The 16,447-nt window shown below is 41.2% G+C and overlaps 2 protein-coding genes across 3 annotated transcripts in view; both read left to right on the top strand.

Moving 5' to 3' along the window:
* Positions 1-16,447, top strand: part of EMB2453 (Tetratricopeptide repeat (TPR)-like superfamily protein) — a 128,114-nt gene that overhangs the window by 51,033 nt on the left and 60,634 nt on the right. The gene's annotated exons all lie outside the window — the stretch shown is intronic.
* LOC149225301 (uncharacterized) lies at positions 571-2,545 on the top strand. Of its 2 annotated transcripts, none has more exons than XR_016247664.1 (2): positions 571-2,124; positions 2,246-2,545. XR_016247664.1 is itself a non-coding variant. In XM_089377049.1 (2 exons), the coding sequence occupies exons 1-2, from the start codon at positions 1,816-1,818 to the stop codon at positions 2,447-2,449; spliced, it is 513 nt and encodes a 170-aa protein (XP_089233175.1). In that variant the 5' UTR covers positions 1,619-1,815; the 3' UTR covers positions 2,450-2,545. The 2 variants fall into 2 exon arrangements, 1 of the variants encoding a protein (XP_089233175.1); XM_089377049.1 differs by having other exon boundaries at positions 1,619-2,124.

Here is a 16,447-nt window from a genome sequence, read left to right as displayed (position 1 = left end):
GAGGAAGGGGATGAACTTGGTCCTAATAGTAGTGACCCAATGTATGATGAGGAGGAAGGGTTTGAAGAGGAAGGGGATGAACTTGAAGGGGACATTGAAGCACAAGATGGGAAAGGTACATCAACACCCTTGTGGAACTATGTGACCAAACTTGATGGGGGAAAGGGTGGTGGCTCTTACAAATTTGTGTGCCCTCATGGTTGTCATGGAGGAAAACCATATTGTGGTTCATATACCCGTCTGAGGAGGCATCTTTGTGGGGTGCTGGACAGTGATGAAAAAAAGGGTTCTGTGGGGGTACAAATTTGCCCAAACATTTCAACTGAAGAAAGAAGAAAATACATCCAAATAGAGATGGCTGCACAACAAAAAAACAAGAAACAAAAAACTCATTCTGAATCAAGTGCAACCTCTAAATTTGGTAGTTGCCCATCTCCTCATGGTACTTCTGCAACCTCTGGAGGTAGAAGAACAATAGGGGATTTCCTTCATGCTGCTGGGAGGGATGATGCGGATGGAAAGATAGTCCGTTTTCTTTGTGCTTGCGGTGTACCATTCAATGTGCTTCACTCTCCCTATTGGCATGACATGGTAAAGGCCATCAATGAAGCCCCAAAAGGATACAAGGCCCCCAACTATGAGAAAGCTAGAACAGTGTTATTAGAAAGAGAAAAAGCTAAGGTTCAAAGAGCTTTGACACGTTTTACACATGAGTGGGTGGATTCTGGGGTATCCATTGTATCAGATGGGTGGACAAATATTAGAAACCAACATTTGATAAATGTTCTTGGTGTTTCTTCTAGTGGTGCAGTATTTATTGCATGTCATGACTCCTCCTCCATCAGTGCAACTGCACAAAACATTGCAGATCTCCTATTGAAATCAATCAAAGATGTTGGTCCGAATAATGTGGTTCAAGTGATCACAGATAATGCAGCAAATTGTAAGGCAACAGGAAAAATTATTGAGCGTACTCATCCACACATCTTTTGGTCTGGGTGCCTGGTTCACACATTGAACCTTTTGATGCATGATATTGTGAAACACAAAGATTGTGGGTGGATTGCTGAGGTTTACAGGAAAGGGAAGCAACTCATTAAATTCATCACAGGGCATACAAGGGTAAACTACTTCTATGGCACTTACTCCAAGTTGCAATTGCTTAAAATTGCAAAGACAAGATTTGCTAGTTATTACCTCACCTTTAGGCGGCTAGTGAGGGTGAGACAAGCTTTAACTAATCTGGTGTGTGCTGAAACATGGGATGAAATTAACACTGACACAGATGGTGCTAATGCAGTCAAGGACACTGTTCTTGACAGTTACTTTTGGTCACAGGTTAAATATGTTTTGCAATTCACCAAACCAATTTATTACATGATCAAGTTTGCAGATTCAGATCGACCAGTAATTGGGGAGGTGTATGAGCAAATGGATAGCATGTTGGGGCAGATTAAAGACATTGTTGAGCCTAGAGATACCACCTTGTACAATTATATTCGTGTAGAGGTGCAAAACCGATGGGAAATGCTAAATATTCCATTGCATGCATTAGCATATGTTTTGACACCTAAATACTATCATCCATCATGGCTTTCAACACCAGCACTTGGGGGGGGAAGCAGGAAAAAACCACACCAAGATAGAGAGGTTCACGAAAAATATATGGCTGCATTGAGTAAATTAATCCTTGATGAGGAGGAGGCTGCATTGGTACGGAGACAGGTGAGCAACCATACGCTCAACACTGGTCCATTTGGGAGCATGCATGCAATATAAGATCGAGAGACTTTTTCTGCTCTTGAGTGGTGGAACATGCATGGAGGGGGTACTCCACTTCTACAGAGTTTGGCATTGCGGGTGCTATCACAGGTGGTAAACACTTCTTCTGCAGAGAGGTGTTGGAGCTCTTATTCTTTCATCCACAGTGTTAAAAGGAACAGGTTGAATTTAGACCGGGCAGGGAGCTTGGTTTATGTTCATTACAACTTGCGATTGTTGTCCCATTACTGTGAAGATGCAAAGTCTAATAAAGACTTGTTGATTTGGGACAAGAATCCAGAGGAGCCCAATTTGGAGGATGGAGTGTTGCGACTAGAGCAATTAGAGGATGCTCTTATCCAGGTATGTCCATTGTGGTATGAATTTTCCAATTTTCCCTTATAAAGCATTTCTCTAATTCATGTTTTTAATTTTTTTGTTAACTAGTGTTTTTTTTTTGCATGAATTTTTTGAGCGATTCTAGGATGATGATGACCGTGTTGATATGCCACCACCCCCACCCCCATCTGGTCCCTTGGTTCCTAGGTTCCATGGTTCAATACCAACAGCAGGGGGTTCTTCTTCATCAGTTTCAGTGCCACGACTTACACAGGGACCATCTTCTTCATTGCCACCACGTGGAGGCCCGCCATCACGTTCTATTCGTGGTGGAAGGAGGAGAGATTAGTAGATATATTCACAATCTACTACTTTTTGTCATAGATTACTCATTAGACTTGTAGACTTGTGAATTTGAATTTTGAACCTTTTTGGCTTGGCGGTGACCAAGTGACGTATTTTGTAAACATTATTATTTGAATTTTGGACATGACAAATGTTGACAGTTGCTCACTTGCTAGATAAATCATAATATGCTCTATGTTTTATGTTTTATAATATGCTTAAATGTTTTATGTTTTATAATATGCTTAAAAATTTGATGTATGTTTGTAATAGCTAGAATATAGATGATTGTTGTACATACTAGTAACTACAATGGAATCATGGATGCCATATCTATCTTGATTTATGCAAAAATATGCATGTTTTCATGTCTTCTACAATTAATTTGGTATTTGGGATGTTTGTTTTGAGTATAAATGCAAAAAAATATAAAAATATATATATATATATAGCAGACGCTTCCGCGGACGCTTCGCTTCCTAGATTTTTGGAAAATGACGCTTCCGCGCTCCCGCATCCGCTTCCGCGCTTCCGCTTCGCTCCCGCTTCGTGCAACATTGTCTGGGGAGTACTGCTTCAACACTACACATCACATGTCCATTGGTATGTCACCATTCTATGTTTGTATGGATATCATTTTTATCTTTTGCTGACGTGATGTTTGGTGCTAGCAAGGCTCCGAGAGCCAAGATTTGGATCCAATAGAGTCAGGATATCCTTCGAGCTCTCAAGGATAATATGGCTACAGCGCAAAACCAGCAGACGCTGTATGCTGACAGGGGTCGGGTGGAGAGACAGTTTGAGGTAGGGGACTTGGTCTACCTACGATTACAGCCATACCGACAATCGTCACTGAAGCAGAAGGGAACTGATAAGCTTAAGCCCCTCTTTTATGGGCCATACAGGGTGATACGCAGGATTGGACAGGTTGCGTATGAATTGGAGCTGCCCCAAGGCAGCAAGATTCATAATGTTTTTCATGTATCATGCTTGAAGAAGGCATTGGGGCAGCAGGTGACAGTGACAGATGAGCTACCACCCACGGATGATGAGGGACATTTGTTGTTGCAGCCAGAGGCTATTATCGATACTAGGGAGAGGCAGCTACGGAGGAGGACGGTTCGGGAATTCTTGGTGAGGTGGAAGAATTTATCGGATGAGGATGCCACTTGGGAGAGTGAGAAAATTTTGCAGCATCCATCACTTCATTTGCTTGAGGACAAGCAACATTTTGTTGGGGGAGACTGTAATATTCCTAATTAGCAATGGCTAATTGGAATATTCGATTTTGCTCAATTTTGCCTTCTATAGTTATTTATAAATAAAAAGGTGAGGAAAGGGGGACATAACTCACTTTATGAATAAAGTCACTCCCTAGTAGCACAACGTTGTTACTTAAAAGGGAAGCCAAGGGGGCCCAAGGACCACGTAGAGAAGGGGCCCACGTAGACACTTGGAGGGACTACACAAATGGAGAAGGAAGACGTGGCAAGAGAGAGGCTACGTTGGAGGAGGTGGGCCTTAGGGTTTTGAGAGAGGCCAACGCTATAAAGGAGAGAGGAGCCTCCTCATTTTGATCATTCGATTATGTTGCATTTGAGCTAGTCACTTTGACTTAGAGCACGCTGGCTGTTTAGCTTGTCTACAACACTGTTTAGTGCATCGAGTGTCTCTGTTCGGAGATCTCACCCTTAGCCTCGGGGGACTTCGAGTGCCTGCTCGGGCAAGGTAGTTTAGCAGTATTTTGCAGGAGGAGCAATTTCTAGAGTTGAGGAGGAACTGAGCATTTTGGTGACTGCACAGTCTTGAGAGGGGAGGACGCAGTCTCTTTTGGCAGGAGTTTCAGATTGGGTTTATGTGGAGGATTTGAGTTGGGAGATTGAGCAAGGGATCAACCCTTGCATATCGAAGGATTTTGGCAGAGTTTCAGGTAGAGTTTTGGAGGATTCTCTTCAGGGGCAGTGCAGATCCTTGAGGGATTGCGTAGATCCCCAAGGGGGACTTGGTCTACCTATGATTACAGCCATACCGACAGTCGTCACTGAAGCAGAAGGGAGCTGATAAGCTCAAGCCCCTCTTTTATGAGCCATACAAGGTGATACGTAGGATTGGATAGGTTGCGTATGAATTGGAGTTGCCCCAAGGCAGCAAGATTCATAATGTTTTTCATGTATCATGCCTGAAGAAGGCATTAGGGTAGCGGGTGACGATGACAGATGAGCTACCACCCACAGATGATGAGGGGCATTTGGTGTTGCAGCCAGAAGCTATTGTCGATACCAGGAGAGGCAGCTACGGAGGAGGACGGTCCTGGAATTCTTAGTTAGGTGGAAGAATTTACCGGATGAGGATGCCACTTGGGAGAGTGAGAAAATTTTGCAGCATCCATCACTTCAGTTGCTTGAGGACAAGCAACATTTTGCCGGGGGAGACTGTAATATTCCTAATTAGCCATGGCTAATTGGAATATTCGATTTTGCTCAATTTTGCCTTCTATAGTTATTTATAAATAAAAAGGTGAGGAAACGGGGACATAACTCACTTTATGAATAAAGTCACTCCCTAGTAGCACAACGTTGTAACTTAAAAGGGGAGCCAAGGGGGCCCAAGGACCACGTAGACACTTGGAGGGACTGCGCAGATGGAGAAGGAACACGTGGCAAGAGAGAGGCTACGTTGGAGGAGGTGGGCCTTAGGGTTTTGAGAGAGGCCAACGCTATAAAGGAGAGAGGAGCCTCCTTATTTTGATCATTCGATTATGTTGCATTTGAGCTAGTCACTTCGACTTAGAGCACGCTAGCTGTTTAGCCTGTCTGCAACACTGTTTAGTGCATCGAGTGTCTCCGTTCGGAGATCTCACCCTTAGCCTCGGGGGACTTCGAGTGCCTGCTCGGGCAAGGTAGTTTCATCAGTGTTTTGCAGGAGGAGAGATTTCTAGAGTTGAGGAGGAACTGAGCATTTTGGTGACTACGCAGTCTTGAGAGGGGAGGACGCAGTCTCTTTTGGCAGGAGCTCCGGATTGGGTTTATGTGGAGGATTTGAGCTGGGAGATTGAGCAAGGGATCAGCCCTTGCATATCGGAGGATTTTGGCAGAGTTTCAGGTAGAGTTTTGGAGGATTCTCTTCAGGGGCAGCACAATGCTTTGAGGGATTGCGTAGATCCCCAAGGGGGACTTGGTCTACCTACGATTACAGCCATACCGACAGTGGTCACTGAAGCAAAAGGGAGTTGATAAGCTCAAGCCCCTCTTTTATGGGCCATACAGGGTGATACGCAGGATTGGACAGGTTGCGTATGAATTGGAGTTGCCCCAAGGCAGCAAGATTCATAGCATTTTTCATGTATCATGCCTGAAGAAGGCATTGGGGCAGCAGGTGACAGTGACAGATGAGCTACCACCCATGGATGATGAGGGGCATTTGGTGTTGCAGCCAGAGGCTATTATCGGTACTAGGGAGAGGCAGCTACGGAGGAGGACGGTCCGGGAATTCTTGGTGAGGTGGAAGAATTTACCAGATGAGGATGCCACTTGGGAGAGTGAGAAAATTTTGTAGCATCCATCACTTCAGTTGCTTGAGAAAAAGCAACATTTTGCCGGGGGAGACTGTAATATTCCTAATTAGCCATGGCTAATTGGAATATTCGATTTTGCTCAATTTTGCCTTCTATAGTTATTTATAAATAAAAAGGTGAGTAAAGGGGGATATAACTCACTTTATGAATAAAGTCACTCCCTAGTAGCACAACGTTGTAACTTAAAAGGGGAGCCGAGGGGACCCAAGGACCACGTAGAGAAGGGGTCCATGTAGACACTTGGAGGGACTGCGTAGATGGAGAAGGAACACGTGGCAAGAGAGAGGCTACGTTGGAGGAGGTGGTCCTTAGGGTTTTGAGAGAGGCCAACGGTATAAAGGAGAGAGGAGCCTCCTCATTTTGATCATTCGATTATGTTGCATTTGAGCTAGTCACTTCGACTTAGAGCACGCTGGCTGTTTAGCCTGTCTGCAGCACTGTTTAGTGCATCGAGTGTCTTTGTTCGGAGATCTCACCCTTAGCCCCGCGGGACTTCGAGTGCTTGCTCGGGCAAGGTAGTTTCATCAGTATTTTGTAGGAGGAGCAATTTCTAGAGTTGAGGAGGAGCTGAGCATTTTGGTGACTACGCAGTCTTGAGAGGGGAGGACGCAGTCTCTTTTGGCAAGAGCTCCGCCGGATTGGGTTTATGTGGAGGATTTGAGCTGGGAGATTGAGCAAGGGATCAACCCTTGCATATCGGAGGATTTTGGCAGAGTTTCAGGTAGAGTTTTAGAGGATTCTCTTCAGGGGCAGTGCAGAGCCTTGAGGGATTGCGTAGATCCCCAAGGGGGTGATTTTCGGGGGTCAACTATTTTAGAAAAGCTTTCTGGGCTTTTCTGGGTTTATTGAGGAGAGGCTGATTCAAGAGTTTCAACATTTTCTGAGGAGGTGAACAACCCCAAATCCTCATTTGATTCCAGCAGTAGCAACAACACAACAGTTCTTCGACAGCTTGGACGCAGTTCAGAGAGAGGCCATTTCCTTACCATTTTGAGTGTATCCCTTCACTTGCCTTGTGCAAGTCGAGGTGCTATCTTTCTGATCACCTCTTGTACTCTTTCCATTACTCAGTATAATAAAATGGCTTAGCATTTCTCTTTGCATTTCTTGAGTATCTGCTTATATTCCATGTATACATTATTGGATGTTGCACTACTGTTATTTCTCTGATTGGAGTTTGCTTGTGTTTGAGGGATATGTCTGATAAGGGATATTACAGTTTGAGCCAATGACTAGTGTTTCCCAACATGCAAGTTAGTCAACTCATTACAAGGTTGATGGGATCAATGTCCACACACAAACAGAGAGTGATACTTCAAAGGACCAATTAAGCTGTGCATGCAATTATAAAGAAACAAAATTGAGGAGATTGTTGATTTGAAGTAATGATGTGTTCACTAGTTTGGGTATGATTTATTCCGTTCTTGAAACATAAGTAGACATGGCTTCAATCAATTTTGAAGACAGTGGCAATGTGTTCCCTCATCAAGGAATGGGTGATTCTACGCCAGACAAACTCCCAAAGATTCTTACAAAAGAGACCTGCAAGTAGGAATTGTGCCAATTGTATACTTTGTTGAAGACCCTTGAGGTTACTGACAGATATAGTTTATATCCCTATTTTGTCACTTTGTTTGTGTTGGAAAATGTAACTAGGTTTGGTCTTCATAATGTCTTATGTAATCTTTAATTTTGTATTTGATGTAAAACAGAAAATAAAATTTATTATTATTATTTTAGCATGGGTTTCATGCTCTAGGATAATTTATTAATAGGTCAAGCACCCATTGTGTGCTTCTAGGGCTTTGTCAAAGAGTCAAAGAAGTCAAAGATTCACTGTAATATACAAAAGACCCTATTGGGCATCATATATCAAGTCCAAGGAATTTATGTAAGTCAATTTGTGTCATAAAGACCCTCCAAGATCAAGTCGGCCTAGTTAGGGCTTCCTAGAAGCCTATATATAAGAGGCATTTGACCTCATTTGAGAGGTATCCAAGAAGTTCGTACAAGGACAAGAAAGAGATCCAAAGACAAGTGAAGAAGAGGAGAAACAAAGGAAGGAAGAGCGGAGTGTTCAAGGACTGTTTTAAGGTTACATATTTCACATGTGCGAGGAGTCTATGGCATCATTCTGTTGCAACAAGACCGAAAATTACAGTCATTTGAAAATTTAAAGTTTGGGAAAGAATAAAGTTTGAAGGTTGAGTTATCAAGGAAAGAAGATCAAACCAAGTGCAAGAGAGAGAAGGAAAAATTCACCATCTTTTCCCCACACATGCGAGTTAGGGTTTATGCGATAAAGGCTGAAAATTGCAGACCTAAAGCAGTGGCCGAAAATCTGAAGAAGAGGTCGAATTCTGAAGTGTTGAAGCAATTTGACTTGAGTTGACTTTGTGAAGGGCAAGTTGATCAAAGGAGAGGTTGACTTGGTCTTGGAGGGGTCTTTGTCTTGGGTTTTATGTCTTGGAATTCATCATTGAAGATTCTATAAGAAGAGAAGGATTCTTGTGGGTTTTCCTCTTAAAGGGAGAGGTTTTGGCCTTGGCTAGCAACCTATATTTTGTGTCCTCTTGTCTCTTTGATATTCATAGTTTGGTAGTTGTTTGATGATAAGAACACAATCATAATCAAGTGAAAATAGAAGATAATTACAAGTACATCAAGTTAAGTAAAAGAACATCACAAGTAGTTATTAAAGTAAGAAAAATCACCCTAATCTAGCTGCCCTTGATTTCTCAACGTGGTATCAGAGCTAAGGTGACAACAAGAAGAGGCAACTTCAAGATCACCCAATTGAAGAAGATTACATAAGGGTCATGTTACTGCTCAAAATAGCAGGGGACCTAAAGGGTATCCCTAAAGGGAAAATGCTAGGCCAAAGGCAACAAATGGAGTCTTAGCCCACTATAGCCTCAGCTAAGGCTCCCTACTATTTACGGACTTTCACTGATGGGTCGAGACCTGATATTTATGGAGTCACCAATGACGGATAAGTCAATGAATATGAGTGACCCAAATAAACCGTTTCCTAGAAGAGTTTGAAGGATGGAGCTTGCTTGCTTCCTAAGCAAGGTATTATGTGTTCTAGGGAAAGGAAGAGAGGATTTGAGGGTAGGTTTATGGGATAAGACTTCTGAAGGAGTTCCCCAATCCCTAAAATCCTTGTTAGAATTGGTATCCCGGATGGTTCTTGAAGAATGATCTTTCAAAGGAGCGGGACCACACAGGGCCAAGTGGACGCAGTCTAGAGTATGAGGAAAGAATGTGGCAACCAATGATATTCTTACCCTAGAAAAGGTGGGGAAAGGATCAAAGAAATAATTTTCATTTGAAGATGTTGTTTTGACCCTATGAAGTACTAGCCGACAGGGCAAGATTTAATCTCGGAGCTAGGGCTTGGCTTTTCTCCCAACTCCACCGCCAGAATGGCTTCAAAATTAGAGGAGAACTTGAGGAAAGGCCAACACATGACACCTGGGAGATTGAATTTTTTTGTTGGCTATTTTGTTGGGAAATTGATGCCCTAGGTACCCTAAGTTGGCTAGACCTAGAAGGACGTGAAAGAGTATGAGTTTTGGTGACCACCCTTGGTAGATCAGTGCCTTAATCTTTGAGAGAATGGAGTCCATGATGAATGTGAGTAGGATTTCTTGGTTCCCAGTCAAGGAGGCCTCAAGATCACTTTGCTAGCCTTGTAGGTCAAGAAGCAACCTTGTAGCTTTTATACTTCGATGTGCAAGAAAAATGGCTTATCAAAGTCAAATTCTTTGATAGAATTACCCCTAAGAGATTTCGCTCATATTACATGGCCCATACATTGAGAGATGTTATAATAGAGACAAATTCCACAATTTTAAGCAGTAAATGCATGCAACAATTAGCCCTAGAATAGCGAAAATCTCAGTCCAATGTATATGACAAAAGTAAAAAAAGAATAACATTAAAAAGCATGTACTTACATGTAACAGAGTATATCCAACCATTCACAATTGACAAGAGAGAATCTCCAAGAGAAGATAGACCAGTATCCACACATCAAAATTTATCCACGAAGCTCCAATTCATCCTCTGGAAAAAGTGCGAAAATCTCAAGAGAGAAAAGTGATCCAAACCAAAGTGATGAGAAATGAACTCATCTCACTCCTATTTATACACAACTTAGGAGTTCGAATTAGCCTCCTTGGCCTACATAAGCCCCAAAAATAAAATAATGTGCTAATAATACAACTTTTGGTGACAACCCGTCAAACTAGCTCATAAATGAAAAAGTAAGCCTCTCAAGAGGTCAAATAATAATCTTATGCATGTCTGAGGGCCCTTTAAGAGGCCTAATGAGGTCCATGGGTGCCACAATGAAGAATATGACTCTCAAAAGCAGTGGACAAGGGGTTGGCCCCTTGTAATAACCTGTGGTGCTCCAAATGACATGTGGGGGCACACAGGTGTCCTCATGGGTCTCCAAACAAATCGAAGATGTTGTAGATTATCTACAAGGGCTAGGATGATGGTGTAGTTGATGCCACATCATCATGCAAGTCCTAGATCATTTTCCAAGTGTATGGTGTAGATATGTGGCCGTTGTGCATGATGGATTAGGTGCATCCTCCTCGCCCAATAAGTTAACTACGAGCAATCTCTGAATGGTTGTGGGGATCCATGAAGTGTTGTTTGTTGCTGTGGAGGCCATGGCTGTCAATGCACACCCTACAAGTGCCAATGTAGCCCTCTGAAGGATTAAGACCCCGTATAGGGAGACCAAACCCAAAATGGAGACCGTCTGCAATCCTGCATAAGATCCAATGCGTCCCCTAGCCTTCCAATACAACAAATAATTAGAGAAATTGAGTAAATGAGCTTACCAATCATGGACCACAGGTGGGGATTTTATAATGGCTTACCCTTCCATAATGGGCTTCAGGATGTGCCAATGTCTCCTAACTCCAAATGGGGTTAACCAATATTTTTATTAGGTGGTTTCTACTTCTAAAGGGGATAATATAGTCAAGGTACATCCTTCAAAAGGTGGTGGCATGTGACAAATAGGTGAATGAAATAGGGGATGAAAAGGGGCAGCCTTTGGTCACACGCTGGGGTACAAGGGTAGCTAATAAGAGGGAAGCCCACACTTGGGTTTATAATGTGTAGGAGGGAGCAATCGTGGTACATGAGGTGCCCCGACCTTGATTTTTCCACTCTTCTTTATATGCCTTTTGCTTTTTTATGATTTTCTTTGATTAACTACTCGGAGCTCAAGGGGTAAGAGCATGATGTATAAGATATAGCAGTGAATATCCCCTTTTCAACGTGGGGTGGTTCATTGCCCACCAAGGGTTGGGACAATCATGTGTTCCTATATGATGAAGGAGGCTCATAGAACTTGGAGGAACTAGGGTGATGGCTACGATGATGGGGTAGAGCTCATGTATTGGCTTTTTCCCACATGCTAAATGTGTTTGTTCTAACCATTTTTTTGCATTTTGTGGTACATTTTCTTGTTGAATGTGGCCATATATGCTTTTATCTTTCTTTTTAGCTGCGTCAACCTCTGAGCTTCATTCCAGGTCATGACCCAAGGTGTGGGCAAGGGAAATGGGCATGCTAATCCTATGTGGACCCAGTAGAGGAATGTGGACCCATGTGGGAGAAATGATGAATGGGGTAATAATGAAAGGAAAGAGGGTAATATAAGCGGATAAGGGAGCAGGACCATGCAACTAAAATTAGGGTTTCCCATGAAATACCATCCCTGGAGCCAAATGGTCGGTAAAAGAGATCCCACAGGACTAGAATCCAAGGTTAATACCTAAAAGGGGTCTAGGGGACAAAATCATAGACCTAGCCCATTATTTCCGCGGAATCCCTCCATTAATCCATGCCTAGAAGTGTCCATGATAAGCAAACTACAATACTCAATTTCCAAATGACAAGTCATACCTTTAGGTTCGGGAGGCCCACCTTCAAACATACGATCATGGTAGATGGGTGAGGGACCACATGGCTGGCTCAGGTAGCGGAGAAATGGCACAATGAGCTCGCTGGTGGCTACAAGGGGCTACTGGTCACTGACTGAGGACCATCTTGGAGGGAAAAAATCTCCTAGGGATATTACCCACAAAATGGTGGGTAACATGTCAATCACAAAAAGAAAAGCATCAAGGACATCAAATCATCAAGGAAAGCAAAGAGCATCAAGGAGGACTATCCATCACATCACAAGGATCATATCATCTAGAAGGAACAACACTTGGAAGAAGAAGAAGACCTCAAGGACCCTACCTCCACTCAAAGAGAGAAGGACTCTACACTCTTGAAGCATTCTTGGGAAGCTTATACTTTCTACATTATCAACCAAAGGGAGCAAGAAGAGCACTTCATTATCATCAAAGAAATCAAAGGTGATCTCCCTCACATTGAAGAAGGTTCACATCTCAAGCATCTTTGAAGAAGAACATCTCCCGAAGAAGAAGCATTATCATTCTTGAAGAAGGAAGACATCATCAAGGAAGCATCTAAGTGGAAGACACCATCAAGGAATTTAACAAGTACTTTATATTTTATGTGTCAATCTACAAACCAAATGACTTCTTTTTGCAAGGAAAACAATTAATTGGTTGGGACACTGAACTACCTTGCATGGAAGAAGAGAATAAATTTAATTCTCATGGAAAATGAAGTTATTGAATATGTCAAGGGCTCAATCACCAAGCCACCATAAGATCAATCTCAAGCACTATCAAAGTACATGAACGGAGAAATAAAGACTCAAAGAATCCTCGTTGAATCAATAAAGGATTCTCTCATTCCCTATGTAACAAAGTTGAAGACATCAAAAGAAATCTATGACAAGTTGGTGGAGTTGTTTTCTGTAAGTATTGCAGGAGAAATCGTATCATTAAGAATTGAACTTTACAAGATGAAAGTATTAAGAGAACAAGGGGTAGCTTCATATCTCATGAAGGTATCTCAAATTAGAGATCAACTACAAGAACTTGGAGAAACTATGTCAGATCTGGAAATGACCACTGTAGTACTCAATGCATTACCAAATGAATGGGGCAACTTTGTATCAAACATCTATGGAAAGAAGGAAGCCACTCCATTCAGTGATCTGTGGTCACTATGTAAGATTGAAGAAAGCAGATTAAAGGCGAAGAATGATGTTGGATCAAATGAGCAAACACAAGCATATGCAGTAATGACAAAGAGAAAAGGGAAATTTGGAAAGTTTGAGCCTCGTACGAAATTCAAAAGAAAATTGACATGTCTAAAATCTAGTGCTATGAATGTAATGAATATGGTCATTTCAAAAGAAATTGTCCTAAATGCAAAAGGGACAACAAGAAAAGGAAGGAAAGAAATGAAGCCCATGTCATCGAAGAAGCAGAATAACCGGAAGAAAAGAAGACAAAGAAGGAAGAAGTGAAAGAACTCTACTAATAAGAGGTCTCCCACATACACATTTAGTTTATTTTTAGCATATAGAAGTTAGCAATTCATGATAGTAAGCATTGTAAGAAGCATTATAGTAATTGAGATGACATCATTCTAGAAGCATGAAAAAGGATATGGTTGAAACAGTTATCGTACATAATAGAAAGAAAGTAGGTCATGGCATCATCACTAGAAGCATGGAAGGATAGCCAAAGTACCCGCCTGTATGGTTGAAGAAAGTCATCTAGCAAGATAGGAAGATAAAGAGATCATCATACATCGTCATCATTAAAATGAAGCATTTAAGGATCATCAAGATCCTCCATTGGAACCATTGTAAGAAAGGTTCACCTCTACTTAGAAGAAGCAAGTGCCACATTCCATCTAGTGTGGAATTCACAATTTAAAAGGATGAAGGTATGGTGATAGAGGAGTGCAACATGCCAAGTTGATTGAAGCATTTTCCTCTTCATGTAAGAAAAGGGGAAGCTGCTGAAGGAAGCCTAGATGATCATGTAAAAGGTATGCATATATTTTGTTAACTTTGATAGATGAAGTCATGTCATAACATAATTGTAGATAGAATGGTTAAAATTCTCTATCTCATGAGCATGATTGAAAAAGAAGGGATTCTTCCTTATGAATGATACATGAAGGCATGAATACCTAAGATGTCGAAAACGGCTACCCTAAACCCCAAAACGACGTTTTCTTTAAGATCTGGATCCGCAAACGGAACGCCGAAAAAAACGTTTTTTTGTGGTTCTTTTTTTTTTGGAAATGGGAAGCTTTTTTTCACACCCGTTTTCAAGGTGTTTTTTGTAGAAAAAACTTGTCGTTTTAAAAAAATGGAAATGTTTTAGGCCATTTTGAAATGCATTTAAAAAAATTTGAAATGCACTTATAAAATCGTGAAACGTTTTGTTTGAAAAAAACGTTTTCGAGGAATGGCCGCATTTGCCCGCCAGGAACAGCTAACTAGTTTTTTGTTTTAACTTAAAACCACGCAACCTAAAATTCAATAGCATTACTAAACCTAAAACTTAACAACATATCATTACATTTGCAAATTGGAAGCCATTGAGAGTTGCCATTTGCTACCGAGGAAGAGTTGCCATTTGCCGCCGAGAGGAAGAGCTAATACCATTGCATTTGCCATCGAGTGGACAGTTGCATTTGCTAGTTGAGAGCCGAGTGGACTTGTTGCTGCCATTACCGTGAAGAATATCATGGAAGCCGCCACGAGTCGAGACAAAACTGTTCTTCATCGCTGCCGAGAGTTGAGTTGAGAGCCGAAGGTCGAAATAGAACTGTTCTTCTACGCCCGACGCCGCGAGGTTAGTCACTTTTTTGCACTGAAGTGTTGTCAAAATTTGCAGTGAAAATTTGTGCAATGAAAACTACAATATCCTCACGAAAATAGAAAATCCCACACGAAATTTGTGACAATACTCTTTTCTCCACAAAATTTCAAATACATCAATCTAAATCATGAAAAAATCCTCTTTTGTTTAAAAAGGATCCACTGATTGATGAAACACCAGCTGTGTTGATTTAAGCATCACAAAGAGCTCCAAGCACTAATATTACAAACCACTGCCTTTTACTTAGCTAACTTGTAGGTGCGTATTACAAGGCTCAAATTGAACAATGCAGTCAATTCAATTGCTGTTGTTCTCATCACTGTTATCTACAAGCAATTGATCCTCTTGAAGTTACTCATTCCCTTTACTCCTGATAAGGTTCATCCCTAACCCTGGACTTTGTTTAGGTCAACATCATCAGGTGGAAGGGGTAGAGGTACTACTGGAGCTTCTCAACAATGATCCATTTTGTCATTCTAAAATTTGAGTAGTTACTGAGATAAAGTGAAAAAATCTTTCTTTCCCATGGTGACCAAAACTGAAAGATAGATCAACATGTGAAGCGTGGTTAACCTATCGAAGGGGTTCTTGATGTATCTTCTGGGAGAAATATCTTCAAGTATAATGATAAAAAAATAAAAATAGAGAAAAAGCCGGAAGAGATCAAATAGTAGATTCTTTCATGACCTGAAATCTGTGCTTCTTGATCTGACGCACATATACCTTGGCATCGACTTGTTAGGGGTTAGGGGTCTTCATTTTGGCAAATGCATTTTCCATAGAATCATTTCATTCTGTGAACTGTTTAGGCAATTATTTGTTTTCAGGCTCTAGGTAGCTTTTTTCACCAATGACCATGAACTCATTGTTGATTGGTACTAGAACCTATGTGGGATTTGTTGTCTTTCATTAACTAGACCATCTTTTGTAGATTGCTTGAGATTGACCTAGATATCTGGATGGTTTCCTGAATTGCCACATAAAAAAACTAGTAGTCCCTGAATTCCAATTAGATGGAAATCCTGTATCGAAACTTGAGATTTTTGAGGAAAAAGGAGTTGGATCTAGCACTCTAGAGTCTATACAAGTACCTAAGCAGGCATGTGTTGATACTAGATAGGGGTTGATAAGTTTTCTGTAGGTAGTTGATTCCTTGTTCAAAATGTGTTTTTAACTTTTTTATTGTCATTATCGTGCTTAACTTTTCTAAAATGGAAAGAGAAGCAATAAATATCGCCTACCTGAATATCTCAACGGTCAGGTTATATATGCTATGAATGTTGTTACATTTTTTATTAGATGTGACTGGAATTTTTGTTATTTTTCTTTTCTCTTGTGGGGCACTTGAGTTCTGCTCACTTCTTCCTATTCCAAGTTTGACGGATTACAGTCTGTTGGCCCATGAATGAGTTACTCAAGCTGACACATTTCATGAAAATGTGTTAAAACTTAATACTAAATAGCTTCTACTTGCTTGCCTTTCCATCACTAGTCATAAGGCCACCTCATCATATGGACAATACGCATAAGAACACTTGTAAATTACTAAATTGTAACTTGTTTTAAGTTTTAACTTTTGAACTTTTGAAATACATATATGATATAATGATATTTGTCAATTTTCTTTTTT

The sequence above is a fragment of the Pinus tabuliformis genome, chromosome J (assembly GCF_031772625.1).
Source record: "Pinus tabuliformis cultivar Carrire ecotype Pingquan chromosome J, CPIR1, whole genome shotgun sequence".
In the NCBI taxonomy this organism is placed as follows: Eukaryota; Viridiplantae; Streptophyta; class Pinopsida; order Pinales; family Pinaceae; genus Pinus; species Pinus tabuliformis.
This window is presented reverse-complemented; position numbering and strand designations above follow the sequence as displayed.

Excerpts from the sequence above, each read along its gene's own strand:
- LOC149225301 (XM_089377049.1), top strand. The coding sequence starts at position 1,816 with ATGCATGGAGGGGGTACTCCACTTCTACAGAGTTTGGCATTGCGGGTG. Across the intron at positions 2,125-2,245 it reads TAGAGGATGCTCTTATCCAG|GATGATGATGACCGTGTTGA; the intron begins GTATGTCCATTG and ends GAGCGATTCTAG.